The sequence below is a fragment of the Triturus cristatus genome, chromosome 5_2 (genome assembly GCF_964204655.1).
Source record: "Triturus cristatus chromosome 5_2, aTriCri1.1, whole genome shotgun sequence".
NCBI classification, from domain to species: domain Eukaryota; kingdom Metazoa; phylum Chordata; class Amphibia; order Caudata; family Salamandridae; genus Triturus; species Triturus cristatus.
In genome coordinates, this window is record NC_140588.1 from 28738329 (window position 1) to 28762164 (window position 23836).

General features: G+C 47.2%; 1 protein-coding gene across 3 annotated transcripts in view; it reads right to left on the minus strand.

The window, feature by feature from the left end:
• TEX10 (testis expressed 10) overlaps positions 1-23836 on the minus strand; it is a 429953-nt gene that overhangs the window by 244750 nt on the left and 161367 nt on the right. For all 3 annotated transcript variants that reach the window (XM_085606784.1, XM_085606783.1, XM_085606782.1), the window contains exon 9: positions 2185-2273. In XM_085606784.1, coding sequence (XP_085462910.1) covers positions 2185-2273 — 89 coding nt within the window. The remainder of the gene's footprint in view (positions 1-2184; positions 2274-23836) is intronic.

A 23836-nucleotide genomic window follows, 5' to 3' on the forward strand; every position in this document is an offset into this window, starting at 1 on the left:
AGGAATGTCAGAGGATCAGACCACACTGGGAATCCGTCATACACAATGATGCAAGCGTGTGGGACGAGCGTACAGCCCGAGCCGAAACAATGTCTCCTTAACATATGGGAGGAGACGGATCTGAGTCGGAAAGAGGAAATATGGGTAAAATTAGGTATGACAATAGCTAAACGAAATGCGGCTCGACAATGGGGGGCACAAAACACACCAACCCTTGGGGGGTGGGACAGAGATAAGGACTGGTCCATGATCGCAGAGAGGGCTGTCTACAAAATTTGGGGTTGCCCCAGGAAATGGGTACAGGTCTGGGGTAAGTGAACGCCCATTGGGTAGATCTGCTCTAACCCCTCTGAGCAGCGGGGCAGTCACAGAGAGACATCTTATGGATGATCTTGATAAACGTGTTGAACAAGGAGACCTGTATTGCTATTTGACTTGTGGAAATGCATGGCTGTTAGATTATAATGACTGCAACCTTCTACACTGCATAATCACTGCAATAAAGAGAAATTAAAAGAAAATTGCAATGCACAATAGTTAAGAGTTATGACTAATAAATACTAAGTGATTTAATGAAACCTTGTTTATTTATAACCATATAGCTTTACCAATGGTAACCACCATCCAAATTTAATTTGCGCAACAGCACCTGCTAAAAATCTTTTGCTTTATCCTGCCTGACTCCCCCATGGATTAGACCTGCGGACCACCTTGTCCGGAGGTTGCAAAAGGAGAAACATTTCAAGCTGCATTGGAGTTTTTTTGGTGGGTGTGAGACCAGGCTCTCTGGGATAAATTGAGTGAGGTATTCAGAAAAACCTTGGATATAGTGATGAAACACTAAACCCCTGAAGAAGGGCTAGGGGTAGAGCCCAAAATACCTACAGGATTTGAGTGTTAAACTGCGCATTGATCGCAGTCGTTAGATTAATTCACAATGAAACATTTACTCTCATAATTTTGTTTTACAAATCTGAAAAAAGTGAATTCTTTTATAATATGATTAGTTTTATGGAATATAAGTGTAAAGATTAACCTTTTCAGCGCGGCGCGGATTACCGCGCTGTGCTGAAGGGTTCGTGCGTGGGCGGGGCCATGACGGAGCGGTTCCGTCATCCGCACAGCGCAACCGATGCGCATGACGGAACCGCTTCGTCATGCGCATCGAAAGGGTTAAAGAAAAGTTCAAGGTCATCCAATATGCTCAACAATTGTGCAATAAAAGGGATGACATCTACCCCAAAAAGGGGAAGTGCTAGATATTTCAAGGAGTTTGCAGAACTGCTGGAAATTCAATGAGGCTGATCAACAGCTACAGACCTCTGCATTTTGGCTCCCCTTCATGCAGTAAAGTCAAGAATCCAATGTGAAGCACCATGACGAGGTAGAAGAAATGGAAAAACCAAAAGTGGGGATTACAAATAAATCTCTGCTGTTCGAAGACCTCACATTCCTGCTACTCTCCAATTTAAACACCAATACTTTCGCCAGGAAGAGTGGAAGAACAGCAAAGGGCATCAATGCATCAGATCAGGCTCAACATGGACCGTAGAGGGAAAGGATACATGTTCACTAAAATTGAGCCGGGGGCCTAAGTGAAAACTCAGAGTGCTTGTCAGGGGCGATGTGCAGGGTAGGCTTCTATGGTGATGACCGGAGCAGCTGGATCAATGAGACAGTGATCAGTTGAGGCTAGAGCCCAATCTCCTTTGGGGAGGATGGTGCGGATTATTAGTTGTTTGAGAAACTTAATATTGGAGGCTTCCAATTTTTTTTTGTTTCTCAGCTACTTTCTCCTCTTCTATTTAAGGCCCATCAATGACCTACAGGATAGCACAAAGTGCAATAATCTGGCAAAAGAAATGCCTTGCATTTGTTAATGTATGTAAAAGTTTTTTTGTTTTTTTTTTTAAACTAAAAACCTGATTTTTTTTGTATTTGCAAAATGATACTGCTATTCATTTGTATTCATTACATAGGTGAGATTATAACTGAAATGGAATTTAGATTACATTGCCCACATATATTGCCAAATTACTGTACTATTATCGCCATGTTTGACCGGATGTGATTGTACAATACAGAGTTGCTCCATCATAGTAGTGCAACATTTTTAAAGCACATTGATGATGCATATACACAAAATAAGACATTTGAACTTATCATGGTAAATATGTGTATTACCTGCTAGAGTTGAGAACAAAAAGCTGAAATAATCCACATCACTCATTATGCTACTATCCACTGAACTCGTCCACCCTGAAAACGTAGATCTACAACAAACAAGCAGTAGATTATGAAAAATAAAGTGACTTAAAACTTTTCTAAACTGACTTAAAGATGGCTTAAAACCAGCATCTACATTTATTCTAAAATTAACACAAAACTATTTTGTAGATGGATTTCATAAACTGATGTTAGAGAACATTTATGTTTTAATAAAGTCCAACAAATCACTAAATTTAATAAACATGAAATGCAAGCATTACAGAAATTCTATGATGAATATATAATTTTGATAACGGTGGGAATATTTATGTGATTAATATTAGAGATTATCATTTGGTAGCCTTGAATTCTAGGTCAGTACTGGAGGCGAGGATTATGTGCCTTCTCTCTTCACTTTTATCAACAGCAACCAAAACATATAACAAGTACATTTCCCACGAAACCTTGGGAAAAAAGTAGTAAGAAACAAAATTGTCTAATCAGAAGCAGACTTGAATCCTCCAATCAGGGGCATTGCAGGCCAACATACTCTGCCCCACTGGCTTCCCATCCTTTTTCTTCGCTGCTGCGCAGCCAAGTTAAGTGTTTTTTTCTCCCTTTCATAATGCGCTGTGTTAGGTTTAACCTTTATTGCACTATAATGTAATTATTTTATACACGCTATTTAGATCGTTCCTATAGTGGTAGTTACTTGCCTACAAGCTTTTTAGAACGTTTTTACTGCGGTAGTTACTTGCCTTTTGTTGTACGAGTGCTTCGCGCCGTCATGCGTAGCCGTCTTACACCTTGATTGTTTCCTTCTACCAGGCAGCTCTGTCGCATCTTCGTGCACTTCCTTAGTTTTTTCATTTCAATGTTTTCTGACCGAGGGAGCGTTTCCGCTCCTACTCGGTCTCCTCTTCCTGGTTCTGAGGCTCAGCGCAGACCTCCCGCGGCCAGGTGGCGCCTGAGGCTGCACGAGATGCCTCTGGATCGTACGGCACGCAGTAGTTTTCCCCAAACTGTGTGTGGCCTGAAGGGAGACTCCCAACAGCTGTATGATCGTGCCGCTGCCTGCTAAATGGCCGATCTGTGTATAACAATACTTACGCTCTGCTGCCTATTTTGACACTTAACAATAATCAGCCAGCAGTCTGTACTTTGTGTCCATCGCCCTTAAAATACTTTTTTGGGGGTCTGTATTCAGGGCACTGCGCTTTGTAGGGATTTACCCAGGCCACAGTATTTTCTTTGACCAGGCTGTCTCTCCCCAGGGCAGTGACCCATAAAATCTGAGTTTTTCTCACACTACATCAGTTAGCTGACACCCAGCCAGTGCTAAGCAACCTAAATCAGGCTGCAGGTCTGCCACCCAGACCTTTTCCTCCATACCTCAGTGAGACCCTCCCAATGATGGAAACTGACTATGAGAAGGACTCCCAAGGGGGGACAACACCCCGGCAGACCTCCCTTGGGACGACAAATTTTATGATGCGGAAGACGCATCTATTTACAGAGCTGGGGGGGAGGCCATGACTACCTGGAGGACAGGCTGTCCAGGAAAATTGACCAAGCTTTAGCACGACTAAAAGCCCTGCCCACTGCGCCTGCTCCCCAAACTGGGCTCCCAGATGCTATCCCCGCCCCATCTGATCCTGCCCCACCCAAGTGGGCCAGAGACATAGGTGGTTGATCTAAATGTGTTTGATAGGCTCAAACAAGCCTTTCTAGCTACCCAGCTGACACTGAGAGAATCCAGTGACCCCAGACGATGCTACTCCTCTAGACGATGCAGTGACGCCGACGCTGAACCAGGACCTTCTAGACCATGGCTCCCCATCCGACCATCCCAGGGCACTACTGACATGTTGGATACCAAGGACATTATTCACCCGCGCTCTTCTGAATGGGCCCCAGCGGATAAGGACGCCAATAATGTGGAGTTGCGTATTCGCAAACCCCTGGAGAAGGAAGCCTGCAACTACTTGAGAGCAGAGTGTCCTAGACCCTCCCTTGACGGTAAAGTAGCCCACACACCGCAGATTCACACAAGAACGCCCACATTCATACAAAAATTCATGAAAGACGCAAAGATGGGAAGTGACAGACAGGTTCTGATGGGCATGCCAGGGCAAGTTACTGGACACCTTAGGTCCCCTCACAAAAATTCTGGACATGGCCGAAGACGCTATGCTGACAGGGTCCCTAAACTCCCCGGAGGCACTTTCAGGTTGGGCACAAAGGGCCATAGTATTTTTGGGTAACGCCAATTGTGCCCTTTCCACAGAGCGGTGTCGCTCCATCCTCGTCAAAGTGGACCCCAAGTTAGGGAATCTCGCTGCTTCAGATGCAGGCGCGGTGGCTAAGGGGGACTCTTTGGCGAGCCTTTTGTCAAGGAGCTGGGAAAGTTTGTGAATACTTTCACCTCCCTTGACAAGGCCCAGTCATTGATTAGGATAGTCTTTCCCTGGGTTTACCGTGGGGTCGGTCGAGGTGGGGGCCACTAGACTGGCTGCCCTTCCAACCAACTCCCTCCAAGGGGACAAGGCCCCAGACCGGGTCAATACCAGGACCAGACAAGATTTGGGAACTTCTATCCCACAAGAGGCCGGCGCGCAAGGGCCGAGGATATCGTGCAGCAGCGTCCTCCTCTAGTCCCAGTGAGTTTTCTCATTTCTTTCCGCTTAAGGTTAGGGGGGAGGCTGGGGAATTTTTCCTAGGCTTGGACTTCCATCACAGGGGACTCGTAGGCACTTCAGACGGTTCAGGGGTTTCACATAGATTATATAGGTGCACCCATTCAAGAACTAGAACCATGTCCCATTCAGTTCTCTCAACAAGAGACCAGTCTGGTAGACTCGGAAGTTTCATCCCTTCTAGCCAATGGTGCGATCACCCGGGCATCCCCTCATCCACAGGGGTTCATCAGCAACATCTTTTTAGTAGACAAGACAGATGAAGGCAAGCAGCCAGTTATCAACTTCAGCGAGTTCAACGAGTGGCTAGTTTACTGCCACTTCATAATAGAGGGGATTCATCGCCTCAGGTATGTCCTACGACCTCTGGACTGGATGGTACGGCTGGATTTAAAAGATCTCTACATGGTTATCCCAATCTTTTCTCCTCATCGCCGCTTCCTCCAATTTGTTTGGCGTCACCACACATACGATTTTACTACCCTTCGGTCTTTCCTAGTCTCTCTGGTGCTCCCCCAAGGTCCTCAGACCAGCAGTGGAGTTCCTGAGGGCTTGGGGTATCCGAATGATTGTATACCTGGACGACATGCTATTCATGGACGCATGGCCCCACCAACTCATGCACCACCTCAAAACAGCAATGGATCTTCTTCAGGGTTTGGGTTTCGTGGTGAACGAGGCTAAATCCTTCCTAATTGCAGACAGTGGTTTAGTCCCCTACTGATCTTCCTCAAGTCCAGGAGTGTTCTGAAGAGAATGGCTGGAGATGTCACATTTCCACCTGGCAAAATCCAGTGGGACAGAAAGACCCCTGGGACACCCTAACCAAAGAGGTAAAAGTTCCAAGGGCTAACTCTACCCACTTAGAGTATTTTCAAAATGGGTGAAGTCTTCAGCCACGTTAAATCTGGGCATTAAGACCTGGGCTTTTGCGCGGGAGATTGCACTATGGTAACCCTTGTGTCCTCCCACATCACAAAAAAACTGTTTTTGGCAGTCCCTGTACACACTGGACTTCATAGACAGACGTCTGGCAGAACAAAGTTAAGTTATCAGCACCAGACATGGGATAAACGGGGATTGTTTTGGCATCCTGTCTTCATCCGTTGGACGTGCACCCGAATGTTAAATGTAAGCCCAGCAGATCTGTCAAACAGGCTGACAATGTAATGTCAAGATGAGGCCTGCTGTGATTGGGGCTTGACTGGCTTAGGGGACAAAAAAGGGTCGTACTAAAGTGTCTGCTTACATTTACCTGTAATAGGGGAGGTGTCTTTGAAGTGTGCCCCAAGAGCCATATGAAAGACCCCAGTAAACCAGTCAAGCAGGATGTGACATTTAAACAGGATGTTGCATTCAAGCAGGACTTAACACGAATGTCAACAAGGATCCTCCCAGCCCCCCTGCATATTATGTCCGGTTCCAATGGGACATTTCTGCCCACTGAAGTCAGCCTATTGTTTGGTTCAGGGAGCAAGTTCACAGCTCATTCATGTCTATTCACATGCTAATTACTGGCTGGCAGAAGTTGAAGAAAAAAAATGAAGATTTAGCTTCCAGGAAATCAGGCAGGGCAAAGGTAACTTTCAAGAAGTTACTTTTCTGCAATATCTAAAAAGAAATCTGACATCACTATTGAATTGTTTTTTTAATAACTAATAGCTGTTTAATTACAATTATCCTTCTAGCTCAGGGTTCCTCATAGTACGGCCCGCTGGCAGCCCGCCCGGCCTTCATTGGCGGCCCGCGGACCTTGATCGATGACAGTACACTTCCTTGGAGGGAGTAAGCAGGGAAGATGGCCGCAGGATCAAACGTTGTGAATACGCTACGTATTCACAACGTTTCCTCCTGCGGCCATCGTCTCTGCTTACTGCTTGCATCCGATTGGCCTGCCTGCCTCTGACGTCACACAAAGCTCACGCCCTTTAAAAGTCAGCTGTAACTAGAGCTAGTTACAGCTGACTTTTAAAGGACCTTTCGGTGAGCTTCCTGTGTCCCTCTTCACCACGTCCATCCTGCCCGCAGCCCCGGAGAACCTTCACAGCAGCGCCTGCACAGGTATGTTTATTTTCTTTAATCGTTGGTGCGCGAGACCTGGGATACGAACGTGCTTTTTAATATAGCGAAGCCATGCGACCAGGAAAATTTGTCATGTATATTTTCCTACATTTAGTCCATATGGCTCCTGCGCGCAGCCTCCCCAAGTCCCTATAACTGTGAGCGCATGCCCTGGTGACGGCCTCTAAGCCTCCGAGTCTTCCCTCTCTTTCGGTCTCGCTCTTCAGTTAGGGAAAACCAATACTTCAGGAAACAGGTATTACCTTCTCTTTCCTCCTTTCCTTTATTTGCTCCCCTGTGAAATGGATTCAAAAAAGAAAACATTTTTGCTGGAAACGTCTTTTTCTGACACCAGTGCAGCCTCGGGGTGGAGAGGAATAAAACATTCCAAATGTCAAAAATAAATAACTAATTAAAGCAAGACAGTGGTTGCAAGGTGGCCAGATTGATTTATTCACACCTAAACACATTAGCGCCACGTTACAGTATTTGCCAGTGAAGTGATACTTGTGTTTTCTCCCCTCTTTGAACAACATTGTTTTCCCTGTGTGGGCAAGTGCACCTTGCCTGGAGGTACTGAATGGGAGGTGGAAAACGAAATGTATACAGCGTCTGTGTGTTTACGAATGTGGTCTTTTTAAGCCATACTGCCTATGTTTTGAAAGGTTTTTTTTTTTTACTCTAGCTCCGCCCCCACTGATCCCACCCCCACAGACTCCACTCCTATCAGTGCGGCCCTCGGCCACTAACCACGCTGTAATTTTGGCCCCCGACAGAAAGTTTGTGAGTACCCCTGTTCTAGCTAGTCCCATTCCCTAGATGCAGTTTGTAAACAGTTTGAATTGTAAATGTATATGCACTTTGTTTTGACTTGCAGAATGGTTTCAGAGAAATGCAATACTTTGTAAATACAGTACATAGACTTGAATGGGCTTTTTAGTAAAATACCAGGTAAGTTACTTTTTAAATTACTTTTCCCACTCAGACTACTATACCTGGATACTACTCTGGGACATATCCTGTAAACAGGTAAGTAAAATCCTTTTGGTTAAATAGTAACATTTTAAAGAATTTCTTTAGGTTTTCAAACTCCACACTTAGAAACTTTTCCAAGAAAATCAGTCAATGCTATCCTATGGAGGAAAGGAAAATGCTACTCACCAGTATGCATCTGTTCTTGGCATGTAGAGCTGCAGAGATTCACACTATGCATAGTTTGAGGTTGAAGGCAGGCAGGTCCTTCTTCTCTTGTAGTTTCTTCTTGTCTGAGGAAGCAAGGTTCAGGGTGCCCCTAAATCCTAGATATAGGGGTGTTACAGGTAGGGACCAATGGGCCACTTCCCTGGGGTGGGTACACCCCCTATTATGCCACGCTCCAGTGGGAGGGGGGCATGATACTGTTAATGGTTGTCTGAGTGCCCCCATCTGCAAGATGGCGGGGAATGAGAGTAGTGCTTCACCTCGCCTCCCCCACCTGAGGGGTGAAGTTGGCAAAGGTGGGTACACCTCTCTTCCCCACTTGTCTATCCCGCTGGTTCTCTTACCCTAAGTGGGGGTGAGAACCAGTGGGGACCAGTTGCTGAAAGCAGCAAGTGGCTGGGGAAGCTCACAAAGGCGACAAGCCTTTGAAGCTTCCCCCTTTGTGAACCCTGCCCATCCTGGGGTAGGAGGCTTGGCACCTCGTCCCAGGATGTGCATTGTTTCAGGCCCCAGAGAGCAGCAGGCTCCCGACCCAGGGGTCCAGAAACATGTCTGGTGGTGGCAGCTGAATGCAGCCACTCAGCCTGGACACTAGTGGTAGATTAGTTTTCAGGAGGCATCTCTAAGATGCCCTCTGTGTGCATTTTGCATTAAATCCCACACTTGCATGAGTGTGGGTTTAATGTGCTGAGAAGCATGATAAACAACTCAGTTTTCAGTGTAGCTATTCTGGTGCTGTGGAGTTCGTAATGAAACTCCCAGCACCATATCTCTTAATGGCAGCACTGTACTTACAATGTCTAAGAATGGACTTGGACACTGTGGGGGAACGGGGCTCATGCACCTGTACCCTCAACACTGGAATAGTGCAGCCAGCTAGAGGGGTGACTGATCAATGCCAGGGCAGCAGATTGTGGGCATGGCACACATAGATGTGTGCCATGTCGACTCTCCACTTTGTTCTGCACCAAAACACGCAACCTGCAAAGGCAGTGTGTGAGTGTTATGGTACAGGGCCTCTAGTGGTGGCACAACAAGTGCTGTAGCCCTTAGAGGCCTTCCCTGGTCACAGTGCCCTGGGGACCTGTGGTACCATTTACCAGGGACTGACCTGTGGCCAGAGAAGCCAATAGGGTTTAGGCTTCAATGCAGTTTTAGGGAAAGAACATAGGCCCTGGGTACATGATTAGCAGGAGCCCAGGGCACACTCAGTCAAAGCACATCAGCAATTCAGCAAAACGTGGGGGCAACCATGCAAAAAGAGGGCACGTTCTCACACAACACCCCCCCCCCCCCCCCCAACTCCCCAAACAAAAGAGGATGAGACTAACCTTTCCCTAGAGAGTCTTGATTTTCTAAGTGGAAGAACCTGGAAAGTCCATCTGCATTGGCATGGGCAGTCCCAGGTCTGTGTTCCACTACAAAGTCCATTCCCTGTAGGGAAATGGACCACCTCAACAGTTTAGGATTTTCACATTTCATCTGCATTAGCCATCTGAGAGGTCTGTAAACAGTTTGAACTAGGAAGTGAGTACCAACCAAGAATGGTCTCAGCTTCTTCAGGGACCAAACCACAGCAAATACCTCCCTCTCAATGACACTCCAATGCTGCTCCATGGGGAGAAGCCTTCTGCTTATAAAAGCAACAGGTTGGTCTTGGCCTTCATCATTGGTCTGGGATAGGACCGCTCCTATCCCTAGCTCAGAGGCATCAGTCTGCACAATGAACTGCTTGGCACAGTCTGGAGCTTTGAGAATTGGTGCAGAGCACATAGCCTCTTTCAGGGTGTCAAAAGCCTTTTGACAAATAACTGTCCAGTTTACCTTTTTGGGCATCTTCTTGGAGGGGAGTTCTGGGAGGGGAGCCACAATGGACCCATATCCCTTCCTAAACCTCCTGTAGTTCCCAGTCAAGCCAAGGAAAGCCCTAACTTGAGTCAGGGCTGTTGGAGCTGCCCAGTCCAGGATGGCCTGGATCTTGGGCTGTAAGGGTTGTACCTGGCCTTCACCAACAAGGTGGCCCAAGCAAACCACAGTTCCCTGCCCTATCTGGCAATTGGATGACTTGATGGTTTGGCCTGCAGTTTGCAGGGCATTTAAAACCTTCCAAAGGTGGATCAGGTGATCCTGCCAGGTGGAGCTAAAGACAGCAATATCATCTATATAAGCTGCCCTAAAGAACTCCAATCCAGCAAGGACTTGATTCACCAACCTCTGGAAGGTGGCAGGGGCACTCTTTAAACCAAGGGGCATAACACTAAACAGGAGAATGCTGTGAGAAGTTGGCCTAGTATATGCTGTCTACTAGTTATAGTGGGCACCTTGTACCAGTCCAAACAACCCTTATTGATGAATAGGTTTAAGACAACCTTTATTGAAAGCTATCCTAGTGGTAGCTATGGAGAGTAGCCTTCAGACTAAGTCTTGGAGTGTAAAGCAGCTTGGTTTACCAGATTATAACCTCCTGAATACCTAAATGAAAGGAGAACCACACAAGGTATATATATATAAAATATATGTATTTATTTCTAAACACTCTCTACTAACCTCTTTATAAAGTTAGAGAGCAAGGCACACAATAATTCAGTTATTAAACGACAGTAAATAGCACAATATACAATGGGCCCAAGGGGGGAGACCAAATCATATATTAAGAAAGTGGTATAAGAACCACGACTTGACTAGACAGTGCCTAGAGCACGTAGAATCGCTGGAACCCCAAGGAACCACCCAAGGCAGTGAAACAGGAGCCCACAGGGGACGTGTGCAGTGTGAGAACACAGCCATGAGCCCCGTACAATTCAATAGCAAAGTCGCGGTTGAAATTTTAAAGAATAAGGACACTTGGAAGAGGACTATGAGCAAATCCCTTTAGACTTAGGGGGTTCTAGGGCCAGCAATCACAGAAGCCCCGGAGTACTCGTGTTACCTCATCCAGGGAAGCCGGGTGCATAGGTGTCAAATGGTGTTGGGAATCGTCATTGATTTTAATGGCGATGTGCTGCAAACTGCTGCTGTGGAAAGGAGAAGTGTCCGGTGTGATCCAAGCATGGATCGAAGATGTGGAGAACCTGAAAACAGAGGGGACAGAGTCTGGGTCACCTGCCAATGACCAGGGGCACGATAGACGAATGCCCACCGATGTCGGATGTTTCAGGTGCGAAGAGGTGAAGCTTGACTCCACTGCCACGAGGACCAGAAGGCATTGACGACGACCACAGTCCACAGGCGAGCTTTTCCCACGAAGGATGTCGAGTGCTGGGGGGTGCAACCCATGCAGTGAGAGGAAAATGGCTTCGGTGTGGACCAGCAAGGTCCTGTAGACTCCCCAAGCGATGGAGAGTCAGGGCACGTCTGGACCAATCAAGAAAGCCCGTTGAAAGTACAAGTACCCTTTCTCAGGGACCCATAAGTCAACGGAAAAGGGATCGCGAAGGGACCTCAAGAGGAATTACTAGATACCAGCCCACGGGTCACTCGAGGAGTGTAGGCAAGCAATCTTTGGTGGAATCACTGCTCGGGGTCTGGACTACAAGTAGCCCAAAGCACAGCCTCAGGGATTGCCAAGAAGCATATGCTGCTGCAGATGGTCGCGGTGTCCAGGGGTTCGGGTTGCACGGTCCCCACGAGGGCTTTGGATCTCAGAGTTGCTGAGAGCACGGATCGGCCTCGGGGAAGCTTGGAAACCCACCTCCTGTGTTGCAAATTCGTCTGTGTCCTTCGGGAGCAGCGTCGATGCAAACCGAACAGATGCGTCTTTGGTGCCTGCCTTGCAGGGGAGTAATTCCTTTACTCCAAGGGAGATTCTTCGGTCATCCAAAGCCGTGTAGAAAGTAGAAATTCTGGTAAATCTGTAGCAGAGTTTCGTCCAGGTAATTCTAATGTCCTGTAGTCAGGGGTTCCTACTTTATACCCAAGGAAGGGGTGGGACAAACTCTGGGGACCCACCTATGGAAGGGTCAGGAAAGAGGGGTTGCCACACCCATTTCCTTTGTCCAGTTTCACACCAGAGCAGGCAGCCCCTGCAACCGGTTTGAGCTGGACTATGCACAGGGACACCAAATGTGCCCCCAGTGCAGACATCAAAGCACTCTGAGTGCACCCACCCAGCCCCAATACACTAAAGCCTGTCTGGGAGGTGGTTACACCTCCCTGTGACAGGAAACCTATTGTCCAGACCTCCCCTGCCAGAGTTTCATCCAGCAGCAGGAGGGCAGACTCATGTCTGTGGCTGGCAGCATCCATTTTGTGATGCGAGGGTCTGTTAAGCTGGTACCAGGTATACCAGTGCTGTCATGATTCTCCCTCTAGTAGGGTGGAATCATACCTCCCACACCAGTTACTGGTGTGAGGGTATGATTCCAAGGTGTTTGACACCAAACACAACATGTTTCCATGCAGCCATTCCAAAGTTAGCATTTACCGTGAGGTTATAATGCATTTAGGACTATATAATCTGGCTGCATCACAAACAACCCCGGAATAAAGGTTCCGAAAGCTGCAGAGGGGCTCTGCTCATGCATGGGCACCCTCTCACATGAAACCCAGCACCCTGCCTTCAGGATTGTTAAGGCCTGCCATAGGTGTGACTGATAGGTTTACATGTGCAATGATATGGAGTGGTATAGGTAACCTATATCTCAGTAAGGGGTGCATACACCTCCTTACACAGGCTGCTGTAGCAGACCTGTGGTGTCATTTTGGATGGTTTCCCAGTGGTGGCATAATACATTCTGCAGCCCCTGGTAGGCCTCTGGGGTACCTATTATCTGGGTACATAGTATACGATATACAAGGGGACGCGTTTGAACACTAGACATAGCTACCTGTCAGGGGGTCGTGCTCTTTGCTACAAAGCACTTCTGAACCTACTCCCCTACCTGCTGCTGAAGGCGATATTCTCCTGCGGTCTCCCGCCGCTGCATTCCTCCTTGTGGGACCACACGCCCTGGTGGGACGCGGTGTGCCAGGGTACAGCGCTCACAAGTGTCTGCAGCTGCCAGGGAGTAGGCGTGTCCATCGCGCTACATAGCGCAGCCTCGACCCCCGCGGCGCGGAACACGCGCGGGCCGTGCCCGGACCAAGGGCGGGCCCGTTTGAGTCCGTCCGAGGCCGCACAAGACCGTGCAGGGCCCATTCCCATGGCGCCAAGTGTCAGGAAATCCGGGACTGTCTTTGTGTTAAAGGTATAACACATCATGGAACTTGGCAAGTGAGTAAATAACGATTGCAGAAAGAAATCCATAGGTGGTATTAACTTCAGTTATTGCTAATGGATTGAACCGTGATGTTTCTAAGAAAGTATCTGACACACTTTACCTTTCCTATTTATGGTTCGGTTCTGATATTTCTATTTTTATGTACCGTATGCGTAAAAGACTAAGGGAAACCCCAAAACTAAATATCGAGCGGTAACTGTACAACAGTCGGCCGCTAAGAAAAAGGTTCCGGGTGATTCAAAACAAACGTTATTGACTTATCTTACCGGGGCAATAGAGAAACAGATCTCCTCAATAGAGGAGTCATTAGTAACGAGTACATTGGGGACGATTGTAGCCCCAACAAATATACAAGTAGAAGTCCCCGTTTATAGAGGGGAGGGGGGGGGGCGGGGTGTCAAGGCAAAACGGCTGCATTCAAGATATAACAGATCAATTAATAGTTAGCGAACCCGATTCTATCTCACAACCCCCACAGAAGAGACAGAAAAATCCAACTTGTACACACCCAGAAACTGATGAGCGGATTGAGGTTACCGGGGTGGGGGAACAACCCTTAACAATTGTAAAAGCCCCTGTATCAAACACTTCAAAGAACTCTAAATATAAGAAAAAACCTACTATAACAAAAAGAGGTACACAGAAAAATATGGATGACACAGCTAATGATACAAATTCACACGGTAGCGAGATAGGGAAACTAATTCGAGTAATTGAAAAGCTAGATGGTTTCATTAGAGACTCATTAGACAAAATGGGTAAAAGAGTCGAACAGATAGAAACTCGGATGACTAACGGTATAATTGAGGAGGGAACTACAAAACACGCAAAGATCAACCCGACAAAGGTGGGCAACGGGAATTCTGAGCCTTGTAAATGCTCCAATATATGGAGCAAGCAATGTCAGAATGGAGAAGACACAAGTGGTTGCCCGACTAATTTCCAACATGCGGGACGTCCCCTTCCCGCACATTCCCCATTACACACTACTAACGGTCAATATTTGCGGGAGGTCTCGAAAGGGAGCACGAAGGGAACCGTTACCCAAGACCAGAACCTGATTAGGCCTTCTGTTAACCATCATATGGCCCCCCCATTAACAAAGAAATCCCAGATTAAACCATCCTGCTTGGACCTACCACCAGCAGCTACACCATACACGGTAATACTTGCAAATGCACCTAAGCTGAGAATGCAAGATAGTGAAACCTGGGAAACCTTACGAAATAAATTATTGCATTGGCTGGACACGAAAGCTGAGGGGATCGAACAACTATTCATGGAGTTTAAGATGGCCCGAAGGGTTGAGTGGCTGGGTAGAGAAAAGAAAATGTTACCAGGAGACTGTGTGGTACTCACATTCAGAACACCCCAGTTAGTGGAAAATATTTTATGGAAGGCAGGGAACAACAATAGGATAGTGGGAGGCGTTAATATCCTGCCTCTCGGCTATTTCTATCGACCACAACGCATGATGGACAGGGGGATTAACAGTAGGGATTTGGAGGCAAGAGAAACATTTGTATATAATATTCCAGTCAGAAATCGGGTTGAATCTCTCCTTTCCCTAGAAGAGGTAGATTGACTGGTGCAGCCAATTCTAACACCACAAGCCAAACAGCCGGCCCATACCTTCTCTAGATTGAAATCTATAGATGTGAGAAAAACAGAAATCCCTTTTAAGTGGGGACTGCACGTCCAAGACCCTAGATAGGACTGTTGATGATAGACCTCAAAGTGCCATTCCCAATCTTTCTCATAGCTTAGAAGCTGATCAGGGATTAACAATGCCTTCGAGTTCACATACTTCATTATACAATACTATAGATCTTGCTACCCAACTAGATCAAACCATGAAAGGGAAGAGTCTAACAATTCTATATTGGAACGTAGCAGGTCTACAATCTAAAGTAACTAACCACCTCTTGTATGAGTTTGTGGGAATATTTGATGTTTTCTGTTTACAGGAGACATGGTCTGTTAATGAAATCCACATTGAAGGTTATAAGACCTTCCATACACCTGCCATTGCATACACACATGGGAGATCGAAAGGAGGTCCGAGTATCCACGTCTCAAATTTAGTGACAAACAAAATCTCCTTCCTAATTTCCAAATCAAACTATCTAATTGTGATGCTGTATATGGACAAACAAAATTTGGCTGTCTTGATTAATTTTTTTAATAATGTCTTGAAGGAACATTTGGCTGACTTGCTAAAACAGTTGAGAAATACCTTGCTAGAAATTCAGAATAGTAGAAAAGTGAATGTTTTATTTTTATTGGGGGGGGGGGGGGGGGGGGGGTGTCGCGATTTTAATACAGCCTTGTGTTTGCATAATACTGATGTAACTTGTGGTCTGGTTGAGGAAGATAACTAACGTACCTCACTTTCCTCATTCCATTTACTGGGATCTGTTAAATGAAATTTTATTTTGCTCTAGACCTGGGCTTTGCTAATGCACTGTGTTCACCACCAGTCCCATTTCCCCAAACCTTCAACGGGCGAGGATTGAGCACTTTTATTGATTTTATAATAATTCCTAATCGATGTAGAACACATTTGAGGTCCTTTAAAATACACAAGAACCCAATAAGCGATCACTTCCCACTGAGCAGGTCCATATTTTTTCCTCTCAAAACACGGACCCCATATAAGAAACGGGCATATGCAGCACAAAGTTTGACAATCGATAAGATTAATGGTTACTCTTTGAAATGGGATAAGGTAGTTCCACAGGATTTCGTGAAGACAGTGGTCAAAAAAGCCTTAAACCAATTATGAAATGTCTGGATGATTTATCAACACACGAGGAAGTGTTAGAGTCCTACGCACAGATATTAGACACAATTAGGAATTCCCTGAAAGTTGGTTCTAAAAAGATAAATGGAAAAAACAAGGGGTGGTTTAATAGTAAATGTACAAGAGCCTATACCGAATTGAAAAATGCGTTGCATAAAAAAAGATAGGATATAAATGAAGTTAAGGAGTGCAGGAAGGCCTACAGTGAGGCTGTGAAAAAACAGAAGGTAGAATTAAACAAGCATTGGCATAGCCAATATGTCTCGCTTTTGGGACCTTTTAAGTGTTAAGCCATGCAACAGTTGATGTTGTACCAAGGATATTGTGCTGCTTAGCTAAATACTTATAAGGTTCCAAAAGCGAGACCTATTGGCTATGCCAATGCTTGTAATTCCCTTCACATGGCAGCGTTGGTGTGGTCTCTACAGAATGGTCTGTGCACAAAGTCACAGAAAAAAGTATCATTCAAATAAAATTAGACGCGCAAAGAGAATGAATTCCCATGTTTAGCATCACAGCAGAAACTCTTGTTACCTGTAGAGTAGCTGTGACTGGGTGCAGCGTTTATTTTTGTTAGTCAGTGGTGACTTCACCAATCAAGGGCAGGAGTGGGCAATGACAGCACTGTTCTTTATGGCCGTAGATAAGTGAAGTATTCCCAGCAGTGTGCTGACGTTGTTGAACTGTGTAACCTTCTGTGTCATTCCAACACATGGGGCGTATATGAGATTCTTGCTTTCTGGGTAGATAACGTTGTGCTCGTTTACAGCATCGTAGATGGGAACGTCGATGTGTTCTGCGGGAATGAGGTAACTGCTGAGCGCTTTGGTATTGCTTTGTTCGTCTACCGTTGGCTGGTACGAAAGGCCAAAGTCATATCTAAGAGCTTGTGCACGTCTAAAGACCCGTAAGGCCATTCCTGCTCTCAGGCGGTGCAAGGGGACACTGTGGCAGCTCCCATGCTGGTCCTAGCTCCCGTTTTTGTGGCCTATTTTTGGCTGTGTTAACCTTGTGTGGGTGGGGGTCCCCTTGATAAATAGGGTGCCAAATTCCGGTATCAAACGGGATAGTTCCTGGTTGCTTTTAGAAAACATGCCGGCACAGCATGAGCTGCCATGCTCCTTTTAAATCGTTATATTTTTACAGACTAACATTTATAAGTACAGGCATTAAAATACAGGAGGGGACATTTTGCAGCAAAGATTACCCTGCTGTCATCGTGGATTTCATCAAGGTGCCACTTGTCATAGATTTCTTGAAACTAATATATCCAAATGTACACATGGCACTCCAGGACTTAATTTGCAAAAGAGTATGGGTAGGGCTCAAAGTATTATCTTAACTGCAGTCAAGTAGGCTCTTATAATTTGCGCGTTTCTTGCAGACATCACAACCCCCGGGAGTGTAATTACAGCGGTGTATGTGCAGAGTTGCATTGGGTCGACAACACTGGCTGTGCACATGGAGGGACCGTGGCACGCGCTGCCAAGCACAACACGTCAGAATGAATAGCACTGCACGGGAGACTGATGCTTCATTCCATCGTAAATTAGGCCCCTGTCGAAGAATGATATATCCCGTCGACATCAAAGCAGCATCCCAGGAGAAAAAAAACCAAGCATTGGCCACGCGGCCACGAAAGTGACGCAGCCGCGAATGACAAAAGTATTAAAATAAACAAGCTTTGGCCGCCGTGAAAGTGATTGCGATCGCGCGCTGTGAGCGCGGCAGAGGAAAGAAACATGGCGCTGCACGCGTGCACGCTCACGTGCATGCACGCTTTAGGCCACAGGCAGCACTTTAAAAAGCCGTACACAAAATGTCTCGGCCAGACCAGCGCATGTGCTGGATCACGCAAGACTTAAAAAACAGATATGGGCCGACCTACAAGGCAAGTGTGGACAAGGATAGCACAGCCTTTTGGCGAGTGGTAAAATCCCCTTTCATGAATGTAGAAAACACCCCTGAAATACAACTTGCCATTGACGAAGCTCGCTGGGTGGAACATTTTGTTAATATCTTTGTTAAAACCAGGGAGGATGATACTATAATCGTAAATACCAAAGCCTTAAGTCATCCTCCAACAGATTTCCCATTCGACTTGGCCTTTACCCTGGAAGAGGTAGAAGGTGCCGTAATAGCTAGTAAGGGCGGAAAGGCTCCAGGCCCCAATGGTGTTCCTGTCGACAGTTTCAAATATAACTTACAGCTTTGGGGTCCAATACTAACAAAAGTATTGGAAGCCTGCTGCGCAATCGGACTTATAGATTCGTGGTCTGAATCTATAATGGTACCGATTTTTAAAAAGGGAGAACGACAGAACCCGGGATGTTATCGCCCCATTTCACTGCTGGACTCCATGGGCAAAGTCGCAGGATGCATAGTCCTGAACCGACTCCAGCAGTGGGCTGAGGATAAAAGCATCATATCAGATCTCCAATTCGGTTTTAGGGAAGGGCTAGGAACAGTAGAACAGGGCCTGAACCTGACCATCATTATGGGCAAATATACAAAGGCGAGAAGGGGAAACCTGTAACTGGCCTTTGTAGATTGAACCGCTGCTTTTGACAGTGTCATCCATAGTAAACTCTGGAGCATCTTGGCGAGTATGGGGGTGGAAGCCCCCATAATTCTTTTTTTAAGAGAACTGTATAAGAATGCACGGTGCCATTTCAAGTAGAGAGGGGGGGTTAGACACGGCTGTGTTCTGGCACCCTTCTTATTTACATTATATACTAATGGCCTGGAGCAAGCCATGTTAGAGGGGTGCCGGGACCCACCAGAGTCGCAAAGACGCCCTATACCCGTCCTACTCTATTCGGACGACGCCGTAGTCATGGTCCACACACCAATAGGGCTACGACGGGCCATGGACAGTTATAACAAGTTTATGGAAAACTTGGATTTAAAAATACTACCAAAGCTTTTATAATGTGCTGTGGGTCAGCTGGAAGAAAACGGAAAGACATATATATAGATAATAAAAAGGTGGAATTACTAAAACGTATTCCTATCTAGGAATTCTATTCGATAACAAAGGCTCATGGTGTCAGGCTGTAGAAGCGAGGAAACTACTTTTCATGAAATCCACTATGGCTCTAGTTAATTTCTGCCAAAAAACAGGAAAGAGGCCTCCGGCAGAGATGCTACAAATATACAAAGCCAAGTGCGTTACCGTAGCCACTTATGGGGCTGGGATATGGGGGTATCGTGATGTAAAAGATATCCAGAAGGTGAAAAATTCCCTTTTAAGGTATTTATTGGCAGTTCCACGTTCTACTTCTACCTATGTTTGCCACAGTGAGTTGGGCCTATCATATATTACTGACATAATAAAGGTACACCCAATATTGCTATGGCATCGGATTTGGACTTCGCCAAAAACTGCATTTGACCGGGACAGTAATAGATTGTCTGAAACTAGATCACTCTTTGTAGATTGGATGGCTAAATTATATTAAAACCTTTATGACAGACCTAGGCCGACCAGAATTTTATGATAAACCTATGTTATTGGGAGTATTTCCTAGGAAACTATTTAAAAAAACATTGTCTGGCCCATTTGGAAGCAAGCAGATTCGCTACCGAAGCGTCAAGGCCTATGGTCCAACATAGCCAAATGATCCGATCCACTATTGGTATCCAGCCAGATTTAACATACTTACTAGGTGGCTATGACAGATTCCTCTTAGTACAATTCAGATTGGATGTTTTCCACCGCTTGGTAAGCTTTCCGACTTTAAATGATTGGTCATGGAACTTACCAAACTGTTTTTGTGACGGTGTTTCGCCCCAAACAACTATCCCTGTAATACTATTCTGTAAATTTTATCAAGATCAAAGGAAGAGGCGGACTAAACCACTTTGAAAAATATTGGGCTTGAGGCAATGCCGCCCAGCCTATCTTGCGCTACAGCTTTTGGATAATGAGTGCTTTGGGAAACACATAGCGCAATTTTTGAAAAGTATCTTTAGATGTAGAAAGTTTTTCTGAACCGTGTTATAAAATAAAGCACGTTTGAGATTTTAGGTCCATTTTTTATAAGTTTTAAACTTTTTAAATTGATTATATGAACATGTATAAAGATGATGCTATTTAAGGTGTAAATGCTCATGAACATTTTATATAATTTTTTTTTACGATGTCTATACAGTCAAATATGAACTGTCATTATATAAATCATTGTGTTAAATGTGTATGCAATGATGAAATGTTTTTATAAATCGTGCTTTTATGGTTTTTCTATGTGTCAAAATGAAAACCGAATAAAGCTAATTCATTCATTCATTACTAGGGACTTATAAGGGTACCCCAGAATCCAATCTGGAGTGTACCTAAAGGACATGGGATCAATTTTAGGGAGAAAGCAGATAGTCTGGCTGGGATCCTGCTATTCAGGACCCTAGCCTAAGTCGAAAACCAGCAAAACACCAGGAAAAAGTGGGGGCAACCAGGGAGTCGAGGTGCCTGAAATGCGACTGGGCACAAGTGCAAAACACCAGGAAAAAAGTGGGGGCAACCAGGGAGTCGAGGAGCCTGAAATGCGACTGGGCACAAGTGCAGCACAAATTAAACTCAAAACGAGGTGAGGTTAAATAAAAGTTGAACAATTCCATTTATCAGTATTAAAAACACATACATTTCATACAGAGCGCTAACCTTTGCCTTTGAGAAATCTATTGACAACAGGGGACTTGAAAAGAGAGGGCTGATCAGGCAGCCTGAGAAAGTCTGTAAGAACAGAAAGGTAGCCCTTGATGGTGCCCAGAGCACATACTGCTGGGCCAAAGAGAGAAAGAATAGGACCTCAGAAAGAGGGGCAGAAAGGGGATCTACAGCTTTCGCTGTGCACCATGCCACAAACTTGTTCCACCGACAGGCGTATACAGTTTTAGTTGAGGGACGCTTGGCTGCCAGAATCACATTACTGACTTCAGGAGGCAAGTAAAATGGAATCAACTGTCGCCGCTCAATCTCCACACAAGGAGGTGGAGGCTGGACAGGTTCAGGTGGAGGACCGTCCCCCGGTTCTGCAACAGGAGATTCTTCTGAAGAGGCAGTCGGATCGGGGAATCCACGCTCATACTGAGTAGCTCGGGATACCACACCCTTCGAGCCCCGTCCGGTGCCACAAGAATGACTTGGGCCCGGTCACGCCTGATCTTCTTCAGCGCTCTGGGTAGAAGTGGTATAGGCGGAAAGGGGTACAACAGACCGCAACTCCACTCACGACGAAAAGCATCTCCGAGCGAGTGCCGCCTTGGAAACTCCAACGCGCAGAACTGCTGACATTGCACGTTCTCTTCGGTGGCGAATAGATCTAACCAAGGTTCTCCCCACTGCTGACAGAGACCTTGTGTCACGTCCAAGTGAAGATGCCATTCATGATCCAACATGCACCTGCAGCTGAGTTCGTCCGCCATGGCGTTCAGAGAACCTGCCAAGTGTTGAACCACCAAGGAAATGCCTTGACGTTCCAGCCATGTCCAGAGACGTGAAAATAAGCATCCTTCAAGTCCAACGCTACCAGCCAGTCTTTCGGGTCAAGGGCAGACAAGACCTGAGCAAGCATGAGCATCGTGAACTTCTCCTTCCGGAGGAAGCGATGGACGTTCCGGTGGTCTAAGATAGGTCGCAAGCCCTTGTCCTTCTTGGAACCAAGAAGTAGTGGGAATAAAAACCACGACCTACTTCTGGCGTTGGAACGCGCTTGATGGCCCCCTTCGCCAAGAAGGCCGCAACTTCCTGTTAAAGAAGTGCCAAGTGATCCCCCAGCATGCGGTGGCACTGAGGTGGCATGGTTGGAGGGGTAGGCTCGAAGGGAAGGGAGTAGCCCCTTCGGACTATCTGGAGAAGCCACCTGTCCGAAGTGACGGTGCGCCAGTAGGGGAGGTGATAGCGAATCCTGCCGCCCACTGGCTTCCGGTCTGCTGAAACTAGGAAGGTTTTGAGGCAGTGGTGGCAGGGACAGTGGTGGACTTGACCCACCCGCTGGCCCCGGGACCCACCACGGCGGGCCCCACGACTGCGGCTGCGCTGCGGTTATGGTTGCTTTGGTTGGCAGTTCTGAAAGGAACGCGTTTGGGCGCCTCGACCCAGACCTCGGAAGGAGCGAAAAGCAGACCCCGAGGGAGTGCGCGTGGTGGCGAGACCCAAGGACTGGGCCGTAGCCCGAGAGTCCTAAAGCGCTCCAGGGGGCTATCCGCCTCGACACCAAAGAGGCGTGTGCCATCAAGGGGCATGTCCAACAGAGTGTTCTGGAGAAGCCAGTAGTTCGGAGCCAAGCGTAACGGCGGAGCGCCACCGTTGTGGAAAGAGCCCTGCCTAGGGCGTCGGTCGTGTCAAGTCTACAACAGATAGTGAATTTGGCAGCATCTCTCCCCTCGGTAATGGCCTGGGAGAGCACCGCCCGAGCTTCCACAGGGCACTGAGGCAGCACCTGTGCCACGGTGTCCCACACAGAATTTGAGTAGCGTCCCAACAGGCACGCAGTATTTACCGTCCACAATCCGTAACTGCCAGAAGTGAAAATCTTTTTGCCAAATTGCTCCAGTTTCTTGTCCAGAGGAGCAAAAGGGAATGCGCTCAGAGAGGCAGAGGCCTGGACAACCAGACTCTGAGGCATCAGGTGTTGTCTAAGAAAGCTGGGGTTCACAGGCGCCGGTGGCGTGCTATACCCTTATCCACAGGAACCCCTGTGTTAGGTTTGTGCGAGGTGCTAAACAGGACGTCAGTAAGGGCGTCGTTGAAGGGCAGCAGCACCTCCGCGGAGGAGGATGCTGGCTGCAGCACCTAAGTTAGGAGATTGGTCCTGATAGGCACAGAAGGGAGCTCGTGGTTAAGAGCCTCAGCCGCCCTTCGCAACACCACAGAAAAAGTCCCAACCTCCTCCGTAACCATGGAAGAAGGGGACAAGGTACCAGGTGTGGAGAGAAATCCAGATCGCCTGGACATTCCATATCACCCTCCCAGTCCGGTTCATCCTCGCATTGAGCTGCAAGAGGGTCCTCAGACCCCTCCCTGTATTCACCTTCGTCCGCCGGCTGTGGAAGAGACTGGTAAGGACGAGGTGCCCAGGGAAATGGGAAAAACTCCCCACCTGGAACTGGAATCGGGGGTAGTAGACCAATCCAGGTTCGACGCCGTCCAGCGACGTATCCAGCACCGTCCCAGGCACTGCAGGGGATCGTGCCAGCGCAGCCGGGGCCAAGGACGGTGGCACTGGGGCAGACCCACTCAACGGGCCCACGGGGCCCAAAGGCGCTCCGGAGGGACCCGATGGGGCGAACAAATGGCCCATGGCCAACAGGAAGACCTGTATTTCGTCCAGAGTCGCGTGCGGGCCTGGGAAAGGCGGGTAGGCCGTAGGCAACAACGGAGGCTCCATCGGAGCCACGGGGGAGTGACCACCAGCCCCCTCTACTGCGTCCCGTGACCGGTGAGGGGTAGACTAAGAGCGACGTCGCTTCTTCGACTTCTTACGGCGCCGTGACTTACCTGTCCCCGAACCCGACAAGCGATGGTGTCGGCTTTGCGACCGGTCCATAGACCTCCCACGGGAGCGAGACCTCGAGCGGCGCGGAACCGATTGTCAGACCTCCAACAACTTTCGGGAACGCTCCCGCAAAGCTTTCGGCGCCATGGCCCG